Here is a 25,297-nt window from a genome sequence, read left to right as displayed (position 1 = left end):
TTAATACAATAATGTAAACGAACCAAAAGCATACATACATACATACATACGTAGATATATGCACGGGAACGTCCATGTGGTTGTACACGAGACAAATACTTACTTACTTACCTGCTTGCTTACTTGCTTACTTAGTTTCGTGTCATCGAGTAAAGCTAGAGTCGGGGTCGTTACACAATTAATTGCTAACGTTGCAAATGGCAGGCTACCATACTTATGCCTCCATATGTATTTATAGAGGCTCTACTTCCGGCAACTGTGTTACGGAAAATATAAATTTTTTTTTTTTTTTTTTTTTTTTTGTGAAATATTTCAAAAGGGGAATAAATGTATATGTAACATACAAAGAGCATGGACGATTATTAGTTTTAAAATTTGGTTTAAACATTTTTAAGTAAATGCTAAAAACGCTGAAGGGAGAGAGCATGAAAGTCTATCATGAAAGTAAGACATCCTTTACTAGCCTTTACTCCCTTAGGAATTACCTTTCTGTTCGCATGCACTCGCTTCGCCCCTTAGTTAATGTATTCATGTACAAACAAATTAAAGTTTTCGTTTTCTTTTTTTTTTTTTAATGGAGACATTTAACCTAATTTTTTATGACAAAGGAAATTTTGTTGTTGAATAATTTACAGACACTTTGCATTAACAACTGCAGTGCGACGTACTACATTAAATGTCATCAATATACTTTAAAAGCGCCTAGAGTGAAGACGACAATCATTTCCCTTTATCCAGCATTAGTACTCTTACAACTGCTAGCAAGAGCATCTGTTATCCTCTTCGCATTTTTTTCGCTTTTTTTTTTTTTTTTTCTTTTGTTGTTGTTCTTCTTCTTCTTTCTACGTTCTGTTCTGTACGATTGACTAATCAGGCTTTAAATGTCATTTCCGTTTAGAAAGAAAATGTTTAAAAATTAGTTTTTGTCCCCTTAGCACAATCACTTGAACTGTATCATATTATTAAGAGAAAGAGCCAGAAGATTGGCTTTCGAAATCGAGTCTCTAGTATATTTAAACTCAATTAAAAAAAGCTCTCCTAAACGCATAATATACGTATGACGCATTTGTATGGATGCAAATGAACTGTGTTCAAGCAATCCGTTCAATGCAAGTAAACAAAGCGCTTTAGATTCTTTTTATAGGGAAAGTTTGTCTACCAATTATTTCGCTCATTTGCATTCATGTCAGATAATCTACATTGAGCTATTGAGCTATTCAGCTATTTGTTTGACAGATTGCTTTAGTATTTATAATGTAAGGGCACATAAATCGTAGGTCAACATTACACGACATTCGGCTATAGCACCTAATCGACTCATTCTCCGTAGGCTGACGGTTCGATATTGCGTTATGGGCAATACTATTCTATCCGATTTAGATGAATGCACATTTGCTATGCTGACTTATGCAAAAATCGATTTATAAATTTCGATATCCTATACCCGTTCCTATTCATTTTTCCTACAAGTGGATATAAACGATGACCCGAACGGAAAGAATTAAGAAAATTATACTCATGCATGGCCACCCTTTGCCCAATAGTCACCTATTCATATTCGTGATAATACGCATCATCAGTTATCAGGTATCATTTTGATGTAAAGACATACTTTTCATTATAATCCTTGTATTAAACGGTGTTGAAAATGTCAACCGACGTAAGCCAAATTTAGCAAAGTTAATTATGTTCTCAGAGGTTTTGTTATTTTTCGTCTACTTTCGTTATAAAAGCTATGAATTAACTTTAAATATTGCCGGCCTGCAAAGGATTACTTTTTCCTAAAACTATTTTTAAATTATTATTATAGACTGATTTTTATCATGAAATATCTCATAAAATATGATCTATGGGTTGAACCCAAAAATGCATATGCATGCATTGGATAGACAGATGGACAAACATCCTTGAATTAATTTAGGAAAAGCTTCGGAATCGATTATTGATCGATATAATATAGGGTGCATATATTCATACAAGGTCGTTCAAGTCGATCGTTTACAAGTAAACTGCATCTTTCTCCCCTTCGTTATGATGTATAAGACCAATTCATTATGATGTTTGACAGTGCGATGCGATTTTAAAAAAATGTTGCCTTAATCCAATTACAAGTTTGTACTGAGACGTAGAGAAAGTGTGCATAAATAATTCACAAAAACGATTTGCGGAAAAAATTGTTCAAAAGCCACATCGTTGTGCCGAAAGATCACATCGTCCATTGGGAAGAGTGAATGGATGAACGAATATAGACTCTTACGAATCGATATACTGGAAAAGTTCGATCGTCCATTCGGGAGAGTGAATGGATGAACGAATATAGACTCTTACGAATCGATATACTGTAGATTCCATTAAGAGATGAAAGAATTTGGAAAATAAATGCTAACGCATTGCCCGTATCGCCAAGTCATAAGTACTGCATTATTCCTACAAATAAAGTACGCAAGAAATGAATGACAGACGGACAGGGGGACTTTCGATTAGTTATCGAAATTAATGAAGAATGTATAACACTGTAAGACGTCTTTTGCATTTATACATATGCATATGAAGTTATAACGAAAGCACTAATAAAACTGGCTTACTTGTATTGCCCGCTTCCGGATATATGAGAATGCAGTTTTCCAATTGGGTGCTTTAGACGATTGTCGATTATTGTGCATGCACAATAAAGTATCAATAAAATTCAATTGCATAGAATTTGTGTAATGAAAATAAGTGGTGTTATTGAATGTTTACTTGTGCCGTGCTCACGAAGAGTTCGGCATTAATGTCTCACTCAATTTAATTATTCATAATTTAATTGAAGCTTAAACATTATGTTTCGGTTCATTATCACACAAACACTTTGAGGGAAAATATGTGGAAAAGTTTTTGGAAAATGTCAAAGCACTCTTGAACACATGCATAGCGACTTAATAGTAATATTTCGAGCATTATGCTACCATGTTCGTGTTGCTATGTGTGTTCGTGTTAAACATTGAATTTAGTTCGAATTCAAAATTGAACAATTTTCCACTCTTCTCTTATATAATAATTCCGCAATAAAAAAAAAAAAAAAAAAAAAAAAATTTCTAACAAAATATGCTTAATCGATGTAGCATTTCCAATTGAACACATATATATATATATATATATATATATGTGCTTTATATGGTTTGTGAGGCTTCCTTTTCGGGTGTTGCAAACATTATGACAAATGGAAGGAGTGTACTGCTTGAAGATGAAAAATATTTTGAAATTAATTGGTTCCACTTTCTATTTGCTCTCTTAAAGGATTTTTTATTAAAGACTTTTTTTCCATTGAATTTGTGATTGAGTGAAATGTTTCGTTGGTTTTTTTATATTTCATATGTAGATGTCAATACAGAAACTTACTGATGCTACGAATTCCGGCTACGTTAGCTCAGAAGAAACTGATTCACTACTGATTGCCACAACGCCTAAAGGAAAACAATCGGTTTTGCGACAAATCAAAATGAATTCAGCTAATGGACCAACAACGAACAGTATGACTTCCACGTCGTCCAGTAAACCAACATTGATCCGCCAGGATCGAACCTCAACATATCTAACTAGCCCGCAATTATCGCAGCAAACGCGGGTAGGATCCGATGAAAGCGAACGCAGCGGTATTATACAGGACGAAGATATAGAACAAGGTCTTCGTTCGTCAACAGTGCCTGACATAGAAGTACATCCCGAGGACCAAGATCATCAGCAGACTCACAATCTACATGTGCAACAACCGCAACAATCTGCCAAAGCCGCATCGACAAATGCATTAACGCAACAGTCACAGCAATTACAACCGACCATATCGATAACGAATTTGAATAACTCATCGTATCAGATTCAAGATAATACAAATTTAGTACCGTCATCATATCAAAGTCTGACAGCCAATCCTTCGCCTAGTGCACAAAGTCGTTGCCGCGCGTGCAGGAATTGTAGCCGGCGTGCTTCGACTACACCTTTTTCGGGGCAAATTGATCGCTCGACGTCACGCGATAGTGTTAAAAGTGCCTTTCAACAAGGAAATTTGGGTGGATCCGGTACAATAATTTGCGGAGGTTCCAGCAGCGCTTTACCGCACAATGTACCGCCCGTATTGGTAACGTCTTCGCCAACAAATGGATCTCGTATTATACGTCAAAGTTCGCAGCCCGAATCGAGCACAAGTGCAGTATTCTGCGGTGTACACAATTCATGCGGACACTCGCATACCGTACCGAATGTATCTTTAAAGCAATTACGTGATACTAATGCTGATGGCATTGCAGGCATAGCAGCCGATTCTCTTCGAATTAACGGTGGCATGCGTCCATTCAAGCAGGTAAGATTAATTATCTGTATACGTATGCGTGAAAATGATTTCCTTCTAACCCCTTTTAAATCATTTTTACATTTTATTGATGTGAAAAATTAATTGGAAATAAAAAATCCAAAAAGTGCATCCTTTGATTTTTTGTTCTTGTTGTTTTTTTTTTTTCTTGAAATGATTTATTTTTGAAAAAAATATCTTATGAATTTTCAAAACGAAGAACTATATCATACGGGGTTTAAAGTTGAACCTTTAATATTCACCGTAAAAAATAAAAAAACAAACGTCCAGTAAACGGGAGTTCCGGTAAGTTAAATGTGTTTATTCCCGATCCAAGCTCTAGACAGAGTTCCGCGCCTACAGATCATAGATTTATTCAAAAATTCTCAATCCTGAAGGTTATCGATGGAAATTCGATTACAAAGCTCTCCAAATCGCTGTTACTTAGATGAAAAAGTTTCCCCAATTCAGATACCAAGTGCAGGGTGTTCGCCGTACAGGTTTACTACTTACGATCACCGAACTGTAATCTCTTATTAGCATATGTAGGATGTCAAAAATTGTCTTGTGAGGGAGCGAAAATAGTGTCTTAAATATCATTAAGATTGAAACAAAGCAACTGTATGATCCGCTTCTTTCTTTGCCCGAAAAAGATGACGTTATATGGGTGATGTAGTCCCTAGCGAATGGCGATCACTACTACTATCGTCAATACATTTGCTCACGAAATGTGCATTAATGCTTATCTGGTGGATATCTGACCCATTATTAATCAAATTTTTTACGATCTACGATCCTATAGTTTTTATACCCACCATCTAATACGAGGGGAATATTCATTTTGTCAAAACTTGTGCAAGCCTCAGAAGCAAGCTGCAATGACCTCACAAATCACAAAGCACATATACGTCCCGGTCAGTATCAAATTCTGAATTCCATTGAGAATGTCCACATATCTGTCTGTCCGCTTGCGTAATGTCTGTGGCTAATATTCTCCTGGCAGGAACTTCAAATTTGGCAAAAATATTGCAAGTTCTTGAACAGAAATTTCTTCGTACATTCAACAATAATAAGAAAAAGCAATTGGGTCTACCCAAGCGATGGAGAATATAAGATAAGATGCAGATATTAGGTATAAAAGATTCGGTCATACCGGCATATAACTTTCCCACTTCTTCTTTAGTGCTGACGATTGGCAAGTATTGCAGAGATTTGGGCGACGAAGAGTCCTCGTATTAAGCGGAGAGCAGAATATTGCTGCTTTCAGTTAAATTTTGATTTCATTTTCCAAACGTGACTCGATCGCAGCTTGTTCATATGAGATATGAAATAAATCGAATCCTTCTTATATCGTAGAGGGTAGTAAACCTCTCTCGACTTACACCTTGCATCTACAGATATATCCGGGTATACAATATATATATAAATATTATATAAATTTTGATCCCTTCATAGCTCGTAAAAAATATCTTTCCTCAATGTGTTATTGAGTCATAATTGTTTGTCTTTATTTTAATGTCATTGTTTTAAATTTTGCCTGCTAGTTTTGTGTATGTTCGTTACACGGATAACGGAGGTCATCATTTGTTACAACACCTTTGCACATCATATGTCTCTCACTTACTTTCTCGCTCTATTCCCCTCTACCCCTCAACCCAATTTTTTTTTTTAAACCATTTTAATTGTATATTAATATGGAGAACTAACGCATATTATTACTTCAACTTAATTATTTCTCTAGGGTGTTCTGCTAATGCCTCGCACTTTGTCCGAAAGCAGAAAGCTGCGACTCAGAAGAGCTTTCACTGAGGCCACTAATGAGACACTGCATTGCTCCAAAATGGTATTTAATTAATTTCAATTGTGTGAATTCCCCAAAAATCCATAATTTATGTCCTCTTCTTTTCCTTTTTTGCATTTTCTTTTTCACCACACCATGATTTAAAAAAAAAAAAAAAGCTGAATAAATTTTAGACTTTAACTCTTAACCCCAACCACTTAAGTTAATGCTAAAACAAGCAATGTTGATTGATTCGTCACTTGCACCAACCAAGTTATAGAATTTAATTTAAAACTTGTGTTTAGTTGATTTGCAATCAACTTTCTCATAATTAGTTATTTTGATTTCGTTTTATTCCACACTTGTATGTTTTCTTATACACTTAGTGTACATATTAGCTGCGATTGCATGGACAAGGCAAAGGGATTTCTAGTCTGAAGTATTATTGTATGCACGCACTGGGCAAGGACAATTTAATGCTCGGCATGCGCTGCAATATACTGCTGCAAACTATTACCCCTTCATCTCCATGTTTTCTCAGTCATTTTGATTTTTCATTTCATTGATTATAGTCTCACAAAAGATATTTTATTAAATCTAGTTTAAATATCCACAATGCTCACCAAATGCTAATTTTTGCATGTGATGGATACTGTACATCGAATATCATGAAAATATTCCCAGTTGCTTATGAATATTTAATATTACTCTTTTATCATATATTCCCAATGTCGTGCTTTTTTTTTTTTTTATTGCAACAATATGCATAACTTTTTTGAAATCGAAAAAATACAAAACTTTTTCTTGAAAGGTGAACTTAAGCATCGAGGTTTAACAGGAGTCGCATTTCGATTGAAAGAAACACATGATCAAAATTTGATTACAATTAGTCGCGCAAAAGCTTATTTATGTAATGTCTCCTCCTGTATAAACGACGCACTGCAAGACACTGTATAGTAAATAAAGAGCGATAAAAATTCATTTTTAGCAAAAAAAAAATTTTTTTTTTTTTAATTTAAGAATTTTCGATGCAATTACGCTCTAAATACAACAACAAAATCATTCATAAGGTTAGCATAGCGCCTCTTTTACAGTAGCGAAAAAAAAAAACATCTCCGTTTTGGGGAGTAGGGAAAAGAAGGCTGCGACCTGAACAGGACCCATCTTTGCTTACTACAATTGTATTCCTACTCAATCATAAGAGCTTAGGTTTACTTGGTATATCAGAGCTTACTTTTTATAGGAACTTTTGTATGGAGTCGGATCAGAAGAATACATCTAACTGATCCAAGGCATAAACAATTAACTTTGATGTCACATTACTAAATTAAAAATTAGGTTCTTTTCCAAAAAACAAGCCCCCTTCTCGGAAGAAGGGACATAAGCGAGGGGATTGAAAGAATAAGCCCGGCCGAGCTTAATATGCCATAACACCGTTACTTACCAATTGTTGTCGATAAATTTCGAAGTATAAATTATTTAAATTAGGCGTTATATAGCGAGTACGCCAAAAAATTGTCCAATCGCTATCTTTCGGACAAAACACGCCAGCATCGATCTCGAATTGCGGCCTGCAGGTTGAACGCACGAATACATGAACAGGCGCTAGACCGATGGGCGCATAGACATATTTAAATCGATTCAGAGATCGATTCTGCATTTATCATAATAGGTCGAACTATCCGAATTCCTTCCAGCTGTTACACTCATTGGCTCTCACTTAACACCACACCACAAACAGTGTAGGTTATAAATATGACCCTATTGTCAAGAAAAATCATACCAACCCTATTAAGGTTTAAATTTTTAACTTCCGGTAAACGTGCAGCTAATCTATGTGAAACAATATGTAATTGTATTCACATTGAGTGGCGCAAGTAGTGTTTGATGTTCAGGAGCAAACTAAAGATTATAGGTTTTATGTCAGGCTTTATTTTACATATTTCGATCGCCACTTCTGCAATGATTGACTAAATTGTGTCAGTTATTGATGACACATTTCTTCTTTGGACGGCAGCATATCAAAGCAGCTAAGCCCCTCAAACGGGGTTACCACGCATTTTCGACTGCGCTGTCGATACTTTTAGCTCCACCGACTTGCACCATAACTTTCGGATTCGGCAGTAATTTTTTTCGAGTTAAATGAGGAAAATAATGCTTTCCGTAAACGGACTGGACTTATTTGAAGCTCAAAAATAACACGATATGCAGACGTGAGCCAACTAATTTATGCTTTTAAAGAGGGTGCTTTTATCCAGTATGTTATTGTACTAGGTACGTCTTCTTTTGGGACCGCGAATATATTATGTTCAAATCAATATCGAGTAAACTCGGTAGCTATGGCTTGATTATACACTCGATGTAACGAGCAGAGAATTTATAGCTATCGATACAATATTGCATGTGTCTTACTATCGAGTAAACAATCTTGTGTTTGTAAAATCGCTATGCCGTAACATATTCGAATTACGATCGATAACCATAAACCGGCCTCAATTAAAGGATAGTGTTTCCTGAACGTACGTGTACGTTTATTTTTTCGCTGATTTTATAATATTAATATGAAATTCGTTTACCGTAGACAACCAGATTTTATGGTGGATTTATTACAATAATGTATGTAATATTATGTATTTTAATTGGCCATCACATTAACTTAACCAAACTAACGGAATTATGTACTGTTTATAGGTTGAAAATTAATTACATAAAAAGAAAGACAGCATTAAGACTTTAAATATCACGTCATTTATAAAAGCGAGATATTTGAGTTTATTTTATACATTTGCATAATAGACAATCCCTTTTAAGCTTTTAAGTCTTAAGTAAGGATATGAGATTTTAAAGCTTTTAGCTTGAAAGTTGGTTGATTCTCTTCTTTCTCGATAATCCAAAATGCAATATAAAAGAAAAAAAAAACTGTGCAAAACAAATTGTATTTTGAAAAGCGCCAAAAAGCTTTTTGGGTCGAATGGCTTAAGGCATATATGTAATTCTCGCAATTGTCAAGAGAGGTCGCTATTCGAAATCATAGCTATCGAAAGCTTTTCACTATTTATATGGGCAAACACACATGCCACGATTACTCGTATGAGCTTTTTTTTCTTTTTTGAAAACACAAGCTTTCATATCTCTTTTCGGTTAAAATTGAAATTTTCTATTGTTCTTGAAAGCTTAAGTTAAAATTTAAAGTTTATTTTAGAACAAGCTAAAAGATTATAGTTGGCCACGGTAAGTTAAGTAAACAAAACATACGGACATATGGACAGACAAGCTTAGACCAATTAAGAGAGTGATTTTGAATCGATCGATACAATAAGAGATGGGTCGGTCTCAAGTCTTCCTGGATGTTATATACATCCGCACGAACTTAATATACTCTGGTATTTTACTTAAATTCTCCCAGATTGAATAACAAACGCTCCGTTGCAACATTTCACAAAACGTAATTCTTGTGAACCAATGAGAATACCCGTCAATAGAGCACATACAGCTGAGAGTAGTGCTTCGTTAAGTATTTATGATGCATAGCATCCATGTAACTTATTAGTAAGTTATTATTATTGTTATAAATTTTGAACTCTTGACTTTTAAGGGAAATTAAACTTCTAGTATACAGTATATATAGAATACAATGATATTATATTGATGGTATTATATTGATCTATGAACTGTTGTGAATCGTTGGTGAATTGTTCGAATAGCATTTGGCTTTTAAGGTTTACCATGCACGAATTCATTAACTGACATTCTCTATTAATAATGGGACCGGTAGTGGGATAGAAAGAAGTGCCAATCCAAATGGATAGAATGTCTTGTGAATATGATAGACAGCTTAGTAAAGCCTTGTTTAGGCATTCCAAAGTTTCGATGATAAATTCATTATTCTTTAAGCGTCACAGCAGTATCCCATGACTATCAATAGCATGTTCCTTTAAATCAATCGTTATACACAAAGGTTATCTACGACAAATCCGTTTTTGCGATCGAAAAGATGACGTTGTGTGTTCTTTGAAGAAACTATAGCGCATCTGCTGTGGCTTCAAGTCTAGAAACTGTTCAATGGCGTGCAATTATCATAGTGTTATGCACTACGATATAGTTTTACTTGTACATCACCTTGAAGATCGTTTAAAATCTGACTATAGACCTATATATCCTATACATATCAAGGGCAAGATATAAGCAATATCCAACTTTTTGTTATATTAATCGATTAGGAATTATTTTCCGAATTATTTTATGTATGTCTATCCGTCTATTTGTCTGATATCTGTCTAGCTACTTTCTCGTTCAAGCTAGAGATTGCAATTTTCCGAACATTTTAACGAAATTACCTGCACTGACATATTCTAGGTCAAGATCGAAAACTGTGTAAAACGGGATTGGATTGGATCATTTTTGCGACCATTCCCAATACAATTTAAAGATATCTTCTCGAAAAAAATCCATAACAAATAAAATAAATGTGGAAAGTTGAGAGCGGATGCAATATCGTTTTTGGATCGCTACCCATGTGGACATTTTTAAAAACATTACACCCTTATGTGAAATATGGATGATAAGTATTAGCCTATCGAATAGCGATCGGGCGTATAAATTTGCTGCGGTCAGTTTGGACTACAAACATGTGTTTTTCGGAGCCCCGTCTCATAAAAATGTTCCGATGAAGGGGAAGCATTTGTATGGTGATCAGACATCATTTTTGTTTTTTATTTTATACGTTATTTATTATAATTCCGGTACTATGCATTCATTGGAAGGAGTAAAAGCAAAAGTAATTGGATAATGGTTATCAAAGGATTCAATTTGTTCTGAATAAATTTTTGCTTTCGATTTTGGTTTTACTTTTCTTCTTTTAAGACTTGCAGTAAAATTTACAAATGTTACTTTCTTCTTTTTCTTTTACTTTTATTCCTTATTTTTATTTATTTATTTTTTTCTTTGTTTTTGATTTTTATCTGCTAAATACACAATTTAGTATAGTTTTCGTGATTGAGATTGTAATTAAAATATAAAACAAAATATTTAAGAATATATATATATGCAAATGCATGCATTTGTATTTATTCATGAGTGGAATATATATATAGTTTGCATGCGAACTAATATGCATACCTTCACGTAGGCATATATGTGTACAGCTTAGCATAGATATAACATAATTACGTAATAAAGCCGGACTGTTGACTAATAAAAATGCGTAACAAAGTATGAAATGCACGTATGCCGCATGGGGAATGTTATACAAATGTAAATACATGCAACGAAACGTTTCGTAAACTCTTGAAGATGAAAAAACTTTTGCCGACTTTTAAGGTAGATAAAAACCACTCACACGCACATGCCGCAAGGGATATTAACAAAACTCGACATGCATTGTATTAAAATGTAAATGAAAACAAAAAATTTGAAAACTTCTTAAAAGTAAGCGGACACATTGGCATTAATTAAAGTGCTCGCTTTTAAGCACTCAGAAAAAGTCATCTTATAACTTTTAATACGTACATACATGCTTACATATATAAATGCATTCTCGATACTGCTATCTGAGACGATTTCGAGGAGTGGATGACTCTGATGTTTCAAGAAACTCAAGCAGAGATGACTCTGCTGTTTCACGAAACTCAAGCACGTATGCAGTCCATACTAAAGAAGAATTGTATTTGAAATTTTGCATAAATATTGAATATATCTACGATTTCTGTTCATCTGAATTCTTTCGTATAATAAAGAAAAAATGTCGACTACTTCGTGAGAAATATGAAAGATTGGCACACATAGTCGTGTAAAAGTTTCCTAACTCTTGCAGCTATCGTCAAGAGATCACCGAATTACTAAATCGATGGTATCACAATTTCATATGCATGTTATGCAAGCAAGTAACTTATGAGGGGCTCAGTCAGTTGAAAAAAAAAAAAAGACCGTGTGAGAAAAGTGTTAGGTGTATACCTTTTTTCTCCTCCTTACAATGAACCCTGTGTTAAAATTGGTCTAGACGGGCATGTACCCATCCATACGCATGTGTTTGGAACGCAATAACCCAAATGCCTCCCAAGCGGCATAACTCATGCATATACCGGATAATGTTAATTTATTCAAACATTATCGAGTATTCCATTAATGCTTTAGATTATTTAAAAAGTATTGAGCTAAATAATGCAAATATTTATATTTAGTATGAAAAACGAATGTGTGTGTATATGTGACCGGGTATTGAGGGAATCAAATGAATGTTCAAATTTGATCGGTGCAATGCTCATTACTTTTTTGACAGTGCGTGACTGTTGCATTTACTTGTTAATGTGTTCTTGTGCGTATATCGCGTTATTTTTTTAAGATGATAAAAATATATAAATACACTAAATACATGCAATGTAATAGAAATTGTTCACTCATGCAAATAAGATGTTATTCACGCAGTAAATGGTGCATTTATGGTTTCAGCATGAAGCGCGTTTATTACATGCGCTATCTAAAAATGATGTTAAACGATTTTTTTCTTCGATATGATAGATAGATATATTAATCAGAGACTTTATATATCTACATCTATATATATATCTATACATATATTCATATTGGTCATAAGTGTCATCGTTTGTCAGCTTTTATTAAGATGTTAACAACCGAAAGCATAGCATATATATTTTTGGTTTATCTCGGGTATACAAATAGCCGTAGATTTACTCAAACACTTGAAAGTTTTGAAAAATGTTGAGCTTAAAAAAAATTCCTGACTTTAGAAGTTATATGCAAAGCTCAACCTATGCGACTGCGAACGAAATAAAAAGAAATGAAGTGAAAGGAAAAAATGAAATGAGGAAATCGAATAAAATGAAATGAAGTGAAGTGAAGTGAATTGAATGAAATTGATAAAACAAATGAATACAGTAATTAAATGAAATAAATTTGCGGAGTAAAAGAGAATGCAATGGGTTAATGGAATGAATCAAACGAATGAATGAAATAAACGTATATAAGTAAACTAACCTAATGAATGAACTGAATGATTTTCGACTTTCCAAAGAATTACTTGATATTCTTCAAAAAAACTTTGCACCTACAGGACACAGCGATCCCAATTTGGATAAAAATATTCTTGCTGTAAGCATTACGAACAGAGTAAACGAGATGAGCTAACGAAATGAGTCAAACGAATGAATGAAATAAACGTATATTCGTTTACTTGTACGAATATAATGAATGAACTGAATGATTTTCGACTTTCCAAAGACTTACTTGATATTGTCCAGAAAAACTTTGCACCTACAGGACACAGCGATCTCAGTTTGGATCCAAATATTTCTGCTGTGATCATTACGAACAGAGGTTGTGATAAACATTATCTCGAATTAATCATGTATTCGAGCCGTTAGTAGGCGAACATAACCGTGTTATATAAAGTTTATCTCAAAATTTATCCTCTCCTGAATTTAAATTAAAAAAACCAAAAGATATTTATTTTTTATTTATTTTTTTTTGTTAAATGTATGTTGTGAGTAAACGTACGATGGCCAAAGAGAGACAGAAATATATACAATTGTAAATACAATATATCATGAAAATAGACATTTCAATAGATATACGTGTATGCGTATGTACATTTGTACTTGGTACTTATAGGTAGATGTACACATTTATTTCTAAACATTTAAAAATAAATTAAATTGTTTCGTACAGTGTTTCATTTTTTTTTTTTTTGGCATGTACCTACACATGTATGTGTGTGCAATTACATCTGCACATATTTGCATGCATAAATATATGTTTCGGCATACATCACATGGGAGTATGTTAAGCTTTCTATTTTATATGCGTTATAATCTAATGTGACATTTCTAAATTCGTGGCGAGAGACACAGATTGAAAACGAGAGAGAGAGAGAGAGAGGGAGAGAGAGGGAGGGAGTCATTATACATATGAAACATATATAAAAGCAGCCATTGATTGTGTACAAAATGCCTTATAAAAATATTTTATTTCCCTTATAAATGTATTTTACACCTTATAAAAGAAATTGTATGTAAATCCTAAATAACGGACTAGAGGAAACCGTTTCGTGACTCTCAATGAAATTTAAATTTCGCTCGCACAGAATTTGTCGTACATCAGCTAAAGACAATTTGAAAATCCATTCTTTTTTCTTTATTTTTTTCAATGCGATCAGAGCATGTTCCCCATTTGTGTGGGCGCGGTTGTGGTCAACATCGATTTTAGGCCACAAAGGAGGAAAGGGAAAGACGTAGATGGAATAAAAAGCATTTTCCTGATAAGATCCACATCCATAACTCATCCATGAAATGTTGCATAAAGTCAAAATATCCCATGCGATATTTTTTCGAATATTCGACTCGAGCTGCAGTTGAATTTTTCTTCTTTTTTTTTTTTTTGGTCTTTATATTCATATTTATACATTCCAACATTTGTGCATGTACTTCAATTTTTTTTGTTGGTTTTTACTTCAAGTGAAACATATTTCAGTTCTCACTTTTATGATGACAACATATCAAAAGCCAAACAATATAAGGAAAATGAATTTAAATCTACGAAACATTCACATTTATACGTACATATGCAGGCATCATCAGTGTAAATAGAAAACGGATTCCGTTTTTGATGGTAAAACTTGAAAAGTTAATATTTTAACAAGCTTAAAAATTAAGAATTAAAAAAATATAAAAATAAGTAAAATATATGAAATTAGATATTCGGGGAGACACAACGTTCAAGTATTACTTCTTGCGACAAAAAGGTGCATGAATCTTTTTTTGGAATTTTTTTGAACTCAAGGAAATATGACTCGGGCATGTGCCGTCGAGCACTGTCAATGGCAATTGTCCGTTTCTGTATCGGCTGACATAAGCATTTTCTTGTCATTATTATCAGTTTAGATTCAAAAGTGAACTGAATGAATCTATCAAAGGATTGCGAAATGCTTTGATACGTTTCTGGTCCTTTTAAGATTTAAAAGTCAAATATTATTATCATTATGATTATTATTACTACTAATGCTAATGGCTCTTTCGTTTTTTCTTAAAAGGCGGTTTGGATAGTTAGTTCAGTTGCTTTAATAAAATTAAATATTTTATTGATATTATGTTCTCCATCTACTTGCAACGTGTCCGTACGTGTAGACGTTCCGAAAATGAATTGGAAAAAGTCTTGATACTCACAAAGCATATGTTTAAGTGGAACATTTTCCCGATAGTTGCAAACTGTAGGAGTAGTTCTTTTAAAGATCCATTGGTGTGTTGCAATAATAACGCATTCAATTTCCTCCTCTTAAATACTTTCATCGGGGATACACATCGAGATACGGGATATGGGATATAGGGTACGATGCTTAAATGCGATATACGATTAAAATCGAATCAATGATTGTACACTTTTTATTGCATTTAAATAGAGTACACATTAGTGTCGGGCTATAAAGGATTCGATACCAACGGAGAAAAATTTCTTTCTCATTTCAATTTAGTTTACTCTGCGGTCTTCTCTACCTCGAAAACTATGCATCATATAAATAAGTTGCAACATCCTCTAAATCACTGTATATTGCAGATTCGTTTGCAATTAGCAAAAAGTTTCATATCTTCTCTTAATGTTGTGGACGTAAAAAACTTTTATTGTGTTTTTTTTTTTTTGTTTTGCCGAACAAACTTGTATGGACACGTTAGAGTATGTGAGTATTTTACATTATATGCAAACAAACTGCTTACTTTGTGAGTCTCTTTATCACAGCATACAAGGTCTGTTGTAACAATATAATAAGAAGGGTAGGCTTACACAACGCACTACACTTCCAAATAAGCATTACAACATCACAGTGTACATGTGATAAAAAAATACTTTTTTTCTTTTTTCCAAGTTAATTAAGAGAGTAACACCTTTGCAGCACAGCGCAAGAAAAATACGTTTTTTGTAAATTTGATCAAAGGACAAATAATAGGATAGTAATAATTGGAGAAGTTATTGGGCATATATTTGAGCAATTGATCCAAATTTTAATCAAAAAAAAAAGTTAAAAAAAAGTAAAAATAGTGTGATCTACTTTTTTATATCTAGCGAACTACGTATGGGACTGCAAAGTTATTGAAGTTTGTACGGTTAGCGCGTCCAGCAAAGCAATTAAATACCATACATTACTTCGCTTAATAAACTACTACGCGCTACTACACGCAGTAATCGGAAACGGGACCCGCTCGAAATCATTGCCAATAGCGTTCGTCCTTGGGTGAAGTTACATCGGTGTACCAAATTTGATCAAAGTATCTTAAAAATTGCAACCTGAAGGTTGACAATAGATTGGCAAACCTCAGACGAACAGGCCGACACATAAGTACAGTACGGCACAGCTTCTTCTGTACGTCATATACATCCGCAAAAACTTAATACACCTATTGTAATAAGGAAAGTGGAGTGTAAAAGAAAGTGTTAAGACCGACTGATCAAAGAAATTCTACGTATTTCACTAGAGAGTGTTGTTTTAAAGATATCGTAAAAAATTGGAAAGAAATAGTGAAAATTTTGCTGTTTTGGTAAACCGTTTCTCAAGGTAAGCGTGTGCAAAGCCTTAGAAGGTCTGCATTAAGGACATGCTTCCTTATTACAATAAATTGTTTTATTAATTTTCGCAATTAGTCGGCAGAAATGGCCCTATTGCGCTATTTTATATATAATATTTTAAACTTGAGTGTTATGCTGTTACTGCTGCGTCTGCCAAAGAGAGGATCGTAGGTTTTGCGCTTAAAATTTTTCGAAATGATGGAGGAAACGGCAAGGCAAAACTAGTCGAATTATTAGCAGACATGAAAAACTTCACGTTAAGGTTTTAATATCTTGGGAAAAACTTATAATCCATCGCACATTCATATCGACTTAACGGTTACTTCAGTCAAGCTACGTTAACGTTTTTCCGAATGGAAACTGTTTTAAATCAATATAAATACTTTCTGAAAGGATTTGCTACCTATGAATTTTGAACGACGCATTGAATGAGTTTTTCTCACATATTCTCTGGATGGTTCAACGTATCTATCTATTAAGTCGAAAATAATTTTTCTTTTTTTTTATAAATTACCGAGCCCTTGTGCTTGTGTGGGCGTTAGATGTATTGGATTTGCTTTTCCCTTTGCATAAATTCGGACAAGTTAAAAGAAAATGTCCCACTACTTTTGCATCACATACATATAAACATGTACTGTTTATTTATATTTTGCCCGATGAGAGAGAAAGAGAAAGTAAGGGCGGTAGCGAGAGGGAGAGAGAGAGAGAGAGAGAGGGAAAGAACGATCGAGAGCATATTCTTTCCTCAACGCATAAGAACCCTTGTGAAATATTATTATGAAATTTAGCGATGAAAAATTTAAGAGAGACAGACATTTATTATAATAAAAAAGAATTGACGCTTATTTTGAAGCAAGCACCATCCTTTCAAAATTTTAAATAAATTGTTTCCCGTCCCCCCTCACAGGTTATTTACATGAGCTTTCATAATATTCATATAAATATGTTAGACAACAGAGACTTCAATCGGATTATGAACAGTTTTGCAATTAAGATAAAATTTCTTCTTCTTTCTTGTATATATATACTCCTAGTGATGTGCACATATAATCAACGAAAGTACAATATTGTTTACTCTTTAAAAAGTTTATATGGAGCAAGACCATTTCCACATCCATACTTTTGGTTGAACCTTTTCATGGGTCGTAGATGTTTCATTATGTCATTGCATACAAAAAAAACCAAAGAGGTTTCGAATTTCTTCACCTACGCTCTTTCGAATATTGTGTGTAACAATTTGTAAATGTGTTATTAACACTCGCAAGGTACCTTTATAAAGTCTATACTCATATTCTACACTTAATATATGTAAGTTGATGCGAGAGGTCGCGTTGTAGCAGAGCATTCAGTCATCGTAAATGGTTCATTGTAATGAAATCATAAAAGTCGTTACCGAAAAATGTTAAAATATTAATTTTTCCCTTCTTTTTGATAAGATCTGGCAAAATACATCGAAAACGCAAGCAAGTGTGCACATCTTCAATCATCAATATGAAGTATTTCCAACTGTCAACTATATGCTCGTAGGTGGAAAAAATTGAAATAAAAATTCAACAATTGAACAAAGGCTTGGTTTACTTCACCTGACTTTGCGTTTTTATAACAATGTTTTATTAAAGTACTATTATTATTATTATTATTATTATTATTAGTATTAATTTAATCAGAGAAATAAACTGTAAGACTGAAGTCTTAAAGCACTAGCATCTAAGGATTCTTTTCATACCCTACACCACTTGTGGTACAGGATATATTAAGTTGGCGTCGACGTATGTAACAGATATAAGAGCTTACGATAGACTCATCTTTTATTCTAACGATCGATTCAGAATCGTTTTCTGACGCCTGTCTGTCCTTCGGATGTCTGTCTGTTGATGTGTGGTCAAGCTACAATTTGCAATTTTTCAGATATTCTGATGAAGTTTGTTGCACTGACATCTTTTGATTCAAGGATAAACTCTATTCAAAATGCTAAAGATCGGTCCACTTTTTCAAACACTTTAAAAAGACTACTGAAATGAAGTCGATCGTTGAAGGAAAAATGCGCTAAAATGCGACAGACGGACATCTTAACCCCTAGGCCATTCGATAGCATGGTCGAGTTTTATTTTTTATAAAAAATTCTTGGAAAAAAGACCCAAAACTCTGCATAAAAATTTCGTAACATTTTGATGAGCTTCAATCGAAGAATTTACTCTCGTTTCGGAATTAGTTACGGATCGCTACAAATGGTTAGGATGGAAGCACCATAGTCTAGGGAAATGATCTAATATATTACCTCTTCAGCTGTCAAAGCAATTTATATCCGCATTTTTAACTAAAGATTATATCGCTTTAAGCCTCTGTGCATACATACATAAATTACTATTTAAAAGCATTTTATTACTGCGACAATATAGAGCAAAAGAACCGTTCACTAGAATGATTTGAGAATAAAATCATAGAAAAAACCAAAAAATACGTCATCAAATTAAAAATATCTACAAACAAAATAAAAAAAAAAATAACAAAAGAAAACAAAACCCACAACAGTAGAAAAAGAAAGCAAACGAATAAAGAACTTATACATGCTCAAGTTCGAATAGTGGGCACACTTTCATTTATGACAGAAAATATATTTTACTGGCACTACAGATAATTTTAATACGAATTTTTTAATACTTATTCTGATCCGTCTTTACGCAGAATTCCATGTCCACCACATACTTAAAATCTGGATCGTAAATTATGAAAATGAATTATTAAATAGTTAATGAAATATTAATACGTATACAGGATCGTCATATGATGAATGTTTTTTTTTTTTTTTTTAATTTGTAATAAAAATTATTTAAGTGACGTCAATGTGAATTTCCTTTTATTTTAGTTATTGGTTTATGCCAGTTTTATTTAAAATTGACTACAATATAAATGACAGCCTCTGGACTTTTGTAAAACTCAACTCAACTGGAACGCGAATTTTTAGTCAGCTTTCGACGAGAAACTTGAAAAAGAAGGTCGCTGCTGATTTTTGGTTTATTACAGTCAACCGATTTAGGTTTAATATAACCTCAAAGAGAAAAGTCGATTCAAGTTATATAGTATGACCTTTGCGAGAAGCTCACATAGGCATTTTTAGAGATTACTTGGTCGTTGAACTCTTCTCCCAATAAACTGATTTTATCACGAAATGTATCGCATACAAATTAGACCATAATTCGCATATGCACGCGGTAGTCCCGAAATCCTATTTGGAGACAACCGACCGTATACCGCGAAAAGCTCCGAGGCTCATGGGTGACGGCAGTACATCTAAAGCATTCGATATCTATGAGGATTGGCGTAGTATAGGCTGTGCGGGGCTTATGTATACGTGCCTGCAGGGCAATTGGTCTACTGAGATAAAACCGATTGGTATATTCACCAACTAAGTCCTTTACCAGGACTACAAGGCTTTCTCAGCGTTTCCACTCATTATTCCTGGAATAGCCTGCACATCGTACGAGCCACCACCGCGACTCCTCATACCTCAATCACACCGCTGGCCACTACGCATCGGTTGTACCCGACAATTCCGCCTTTAAGTCAAGCGTGCGCAAACACTGCTCCCCCTTCCCATCCCTCTCACCTAGCAACATTCCCTTCCTAATGCTCGCACGTATAGCAGGCATTTCCTGTGCTGCTGGTCAAAACAAAAAGCAAAAGAAAACCGTTACACCATTCAATATGTTAGCGACACATATTGTCCAAGTCGAAATCCATAAAAAGTCAGTCACCGCGTTGCTTTAGCTTTCTCCATTGAGGGTCACTGCATTGTTGTTTTCTTGTTAAAAGATGACAGTTTCAGCCAACAATCCGCATCAAAAAGTCCTTTAGGAACATCAAATATGTTTTCTAGTACACCACAAAGGCAATAATTGATGTTTACAAAGTCATACGCACGTGGACATGCACGAAGCGTAATCGTGGGTTGCTTGTTTCCGTAATAACTATTAACAATTCCTGTACTCTGTCGAAACGTAGATGCAGTGTAATGCATGGTCCAACTAATATATTGAAGAAATATTTGATCCAAATCCCAATTAATCAAGTGTGCTTTATTTACATTTAAATACACGACCACAAAATTTGTCTCGGATGTTACTATATTTCAGTTAAAACGTTTATAATACCCAAAAGACGCCAGAGAATAAATATATTCTTGATCAGCCTCAAATTCAGTCTGCAACGGTCACCCGTTTATGCAAACGAAAACTGAGAACATCTTTGCTATTCGTTTTGCTTTGCTGGTTACGCCTGAACTAAAATGGCATGACTCAGTTCTTAACCTGACCTCACTTTTAACGTCAACGTTCAGTTAGAGGCGGGTTTTATTCACCGGATATATTCGGTTATACTCTAATTGTTATTGGAAATTAACTGTAGCATCTCTTCCCAGTAACTACTAACTAAGGGAATAAATAAAACAAAACAACGAATTGAAGTTAAAATATCCTTCATAAGAGGTGAAAATCCCAATCACGATAATCTAATTAATAAAAATTAACAGTGTTTCTAGTTAGTTAACCTTAACCTACGCGAAACGGCAATCAGAGTGATTTGCTTTGTACCTTATTTTGTGCGGTCTTTAATATCAACTGTAGGGTATACGCGAAATCACAAATTTCGTATACAATTATCCTGCGGTGGCGGATACAAAAGAACACAGCAGTAAATATCTGACTGAATAAAAATAAGAATAATAAAAACTAAATGCAAACAATAGAAGAGTTTACCGGAATTGTACGTTTAATGATATGCATGGGTTTTCATAAAACAACAAAAACGAATTTCAAAAATGTTACAAAAGAATTTTTCAAGATGTGTATCGTAACATGTTCGCGTCGCTATAACAGCTTTTTGCATAATAGATTTCCTAAGCAATGGTTTAACTATTAATATGAGGCGCGGCAAGTTTCTTGTGTGCTCTCTAAGATTCTTTAATATTTTGCTATCGATCTCTAATTCTTTTCTTGCATTCCTTGCAAAAACTTGCCCCTTAATATATTAAGACCGTGATGGCGTTGTTTCGGATTTTTTCGTTTTTGTTTTTTTTTTTTTTTTTTTTGAAACACTTGGCAAACTTTACTGAGAATCTATGCTCCGACGTATCAAAACTTCAAATGGTGAAGGTCTGATTATTTTGTGCCGATTTGTATAACAATTAGAAGAACTCGACATACTTCCAACTTTCGCGTACAGGAACACTTTTTGAATCAATTTAAGCCTGACTGCCCCGTCTTGTGTTCTTGTTCTCAACCTAAAGGCCGCAATTTTTGAGATCTTTTTGATAAAATTTGATATACTTATGTGTTTTGGCCCAAGGACGAACGGAATTGGTTCGGACCGGTTCACTTTTTCTACTAACTTATTTGAACACGCCTTATTTTGAAAACTCCTTTATATGAATAAATAAATTAACACGTTCGCGGACGTGAATGCTGTAGCATTCATATCCATTCTGATCCAAAACGATATGAAAAGTATAACATTCAGATTTTAAGGGCATCCATCATAAACATACAATAATCTCACGGCTATCGTTACAAAATGTTTTTAATCAGATTGCGGATATCACAACTAGTTTTGAAATAAATTGACTTGCATTGAAATTTTGACTCCCAGCGAATGTTTGAAGCGAGGTGACGCAGGGTATTTTATGGTGGGCCGCGGCCCACTACATTGTTTTTCCTTTGCTTTGTTTTGTTTTTTGTTGTTAAATTGTCTGAAAACGTCTGAAGCAAGCATTACCTGCCCGCTTTTTACATTTCATTTAAATTTATTAATTTTTAACACTTTGTTCGTTTAGGCTTATTGTCTCTTTACAAAGTATTGTTGAAAATATATTTTATTTACATTTATGTTAATATGCGTTTGTTATGCAACTAATATTAATTTTTATACTCTACGCCTAGAGGTGCTTAGGGTAGACTCATCTTTTATTATACCGATCGACTCAGAATCATTTCTTGAATAATTTTCTGAATCGATCTAAACCTATCTGTTTGTCTGTCCCTTCTAAGTGTGTCTATGTATCTTTGTGCTCGCTTGCGAGATATTTTTATACACTAACGTGATTTGACCTAAAGAGGAAAGCTATTGGAAATGGTTCGGGTCGATCCACTTTTCGAATCATTCGATAAACATTGCAGTTTTTAAAACTCTCGATAAAAGTCGCTTAGTAATGCTATTTCAACGTTTTAAATTGGTATGAAAATTGGTTGGTAAGGTCTTCAGAAAAAAGTGTAATTTTTTAATATTTTATGATTAAAGTTGTTAGTAAAGATTACCCATACGCGAATTTGGATGACGTGGGTATAATTTTTAGACCTCAGCATATAGAAGGGCTATCGTGAAAAGCAAGTCTTTATATGCAGAGAAAATTCATTTTTCTAGTTTTTTATGATGGGCACTGAAAAATGGGAAAATTTTGTTTCGAAGTATAGTAGGTCTGCGAAATTTAGATTATGCCAAGTGCTGTTATGGGAATCCTCCAAGATGTGCGCTTTAATGAAAAGCATACTTTTGCATGGCAATAACAAATGAATATTTGTGCTAGGCGAAGTGGTATAAGGCATTCAATAATCGACCTTGTTCGACTTTAATGTTCTTATTTGTTTCATTATATTTTTATTGGCAGGAGGTTAGTTCGTTGCAGACCCATAAGTAATAAACAATTAAAAAAAATAGCATTAATGACGTTTAATCAATTAAATATAATTTCTCTGTCATACTGCTGGCCAAGTGGTTCTCTTTGTAAGTGCCTCATTTTAATGTGTTTTTAAATTTTATTCGTATTTTAATTAAAAAGCTTACGAAAAAAAAAAATGTCATTTTCGCTTAATTTAACACATGTAACAAATCAAACAACTTAACTCATATATATTACAATTATTTACTTAAGTTAGTTAGTCTTAAGTTAAACATTCTTTCCTAGAAATATTTATTGTAAACTGTTGACGATTTGATTATTGTTGACAGCCAGCCGGTTTATATTGCTTAAACCATATTTATCAAACCAATTAAGAAAACTATAATTGCTTTAAAGTTAACTTGTAAACGCATCGCATTCATCGCATCTCATTCTTCTTACTATTTATGCACGGGCAACGATTAAAACTTTATGCATCAAAGCCTATTCCTTTTGCCGTATGCGTGCTGCTAAGCAGAGCTTAATTTTTTTAAAACAATTTGTTCTCACTGATGAGATGATTTTGGTAAAACCAAAAATTTTTAAACGGCAAATATTAGCTTTTTGTTTTGCATGTTAAGACAGCGATAGCGTACTTACACCTAATGAAAGACAAACAAGCGTAATTAAAGGACTGAGAATCTTATGTTAAGTGATAAAATTTGTGGAATCTGTAGTGGATATTAGTACGAATGAATGCAACGCGACTAAGTTGCGATAAGACGTTAGCAACAGTTTTCCGTAGCATAGTGATAACATTCGGTATTCAATGCTCGGCAATGCACATTAGAAACGCAACAATGGAAGACAAATACGCGGCTTCTTTTTTTTTGAAAAAATTGTTTTTTTTATTATTTTTTATTTTTGCACAGAAATTAATAATAGCTTGAATTATTTAAAACTATACTGAGTCAATTGTATCTGCAACATGTCAATATGCACGATTTACTTTTTACTCGCGAACACAGCAGCCATAATCCCTTTAAATGTCATTGCAATTCGTTGGATTTTCGACAACAATTGAGCTGGAAGCCGCCACCTAGCAGCCAATTTGTAGGCCTGTGTCGTTGATGATGTAGTGAACATAAAGCTAATCGAAAGGTTAGAAGTTTGCCGCATAAGTAATTCCCCATCCACTAAGTCATACTCATTCGAGATCGTTTTAGACTCATCAACTTTTTTGTTCTTTTGCCCATCGAACAGTAACATAGGTAGTAACCACTTTACGCAGGACTTTTCGATTCAATATAAGCATTTGCTTGCAAATACATCAAATATATATATATATATATATATATATACGGACTCGATTAACTCCACTTGCTGATTTTTATAGCCATCACAGTGAGACAGAGTATGCTCATCTTACATAATGTATGTAACACCTATAGGGAAGCTTCAGAGACTCTATAAAGTATATATATCCTTGATCAGTATCGAATTCGAATTGGAAATCGTCTGTCGGTGTCATTAGACACCGCAACTTGGTCGATTAATATTTTTTTTTTAACAATTCCAACGATATAGGTATCAAGCGAAAAAACTTTGAGGGTAGAATGCGAGAAGCATAGCGTTGGATGTGCAAGATTCGGCTTTAGCTGAATGTGACTTTCTTACTTGTTTTATATTTTACTGTCAAACTGTCTGATTGATTCCAAAAAAAATTCTTTCATAATAAGTACTGACCGCACTCACATGCATTTTTCTTTACTATTGTAATGGAAACCATAATTAAAAAATTCTGTTAAAACATCTTTCAACGAAGCAAGCAACAGTTAATTAGATATGAGAAATGTTTTCTTTTGCCGTGGAGACCACGATGTAAAAAAGTTGTAAACAAACAATTTGATCGATCTTCTCGACTTTTCATTTTATGATGTTAATCAGTTTGGCCAGTGAAATAGTTATGTATAGA

The 25,297-nt window shown here is 33.8% G+C and overlaps 1 protein-coding gene and 1 long non-coding RNA gene across 18 annotated transcripts in view; one reads left to right on the top strand and one right to left on the bottom strand.

Annotated features, from left to right (window-relative positions):
* Positions 1–25,297, top strand: part of LOC119633132 (small conductance calcium-activated potassium channel protein) — a 244,980-nt gene that overhangs the window by 88,352 nt on the left and 131,331 nt on the right. For 12 of the 17 annotated variants that reach the window (XM_038026582.1, XM_038026492.1, XM_038026527.1 and 9 more), the window contains 2 exons: positions 3,359–4,336; positions 6,066–6,167. In XM_038026582.1, the coding sequence (XP_037882510.1) occupies positions 3,359–4,336; positions 6,066–6,167 (1,080 nt within the window). The remainder of the gene's footprint in view (positions 1–3,358; positions 4,337–6,065; positions 6,168–25,297) is intronic. The other 5 variants (XM_038026553.1, XM_038026573.1, XM_038026564.1 and 2 more) reach the window with 1 other exon arrangement.
* LOC119633214 overlaps positions 1–25,297 on the bottom strand; it is a 60,158-nt gene that overhangs the window by 31,692 nt on the left and 3,169 nt on the right. The window contains exon 2 of the long non-coding RNA XR_005246864.1: positions 13,347–13,534. This is a non-coding gene — a long non-coding RNA (uncharacterized LOC119633214). The remainder of the gene's footprint in view (positions 1–13,346; positions 13,535–25,297) is intronic.

The sequence above is a fragment of the Glossina fuscipes genome, unplaced genomic scaffold (assembly GCF_014805625.2).
Source record: "Glossina fuscipes isolate IAEA_lab_2018 unplaced genomic scaffold, Yale_Gfus_2 0, whole genome shotgun sequence".
Taxonomy (NCBI): Eukaryota; Metazoa; Arthropoda; class Insecta; order Diptera; family Glossinidae; genus Glossina; species Glossina fuscipes.
The sequence above is the reverse complement of the archived record's forward strand: the minus strand, read 5'-3'. Positions and strand labels throughout refer to the sequence as shown.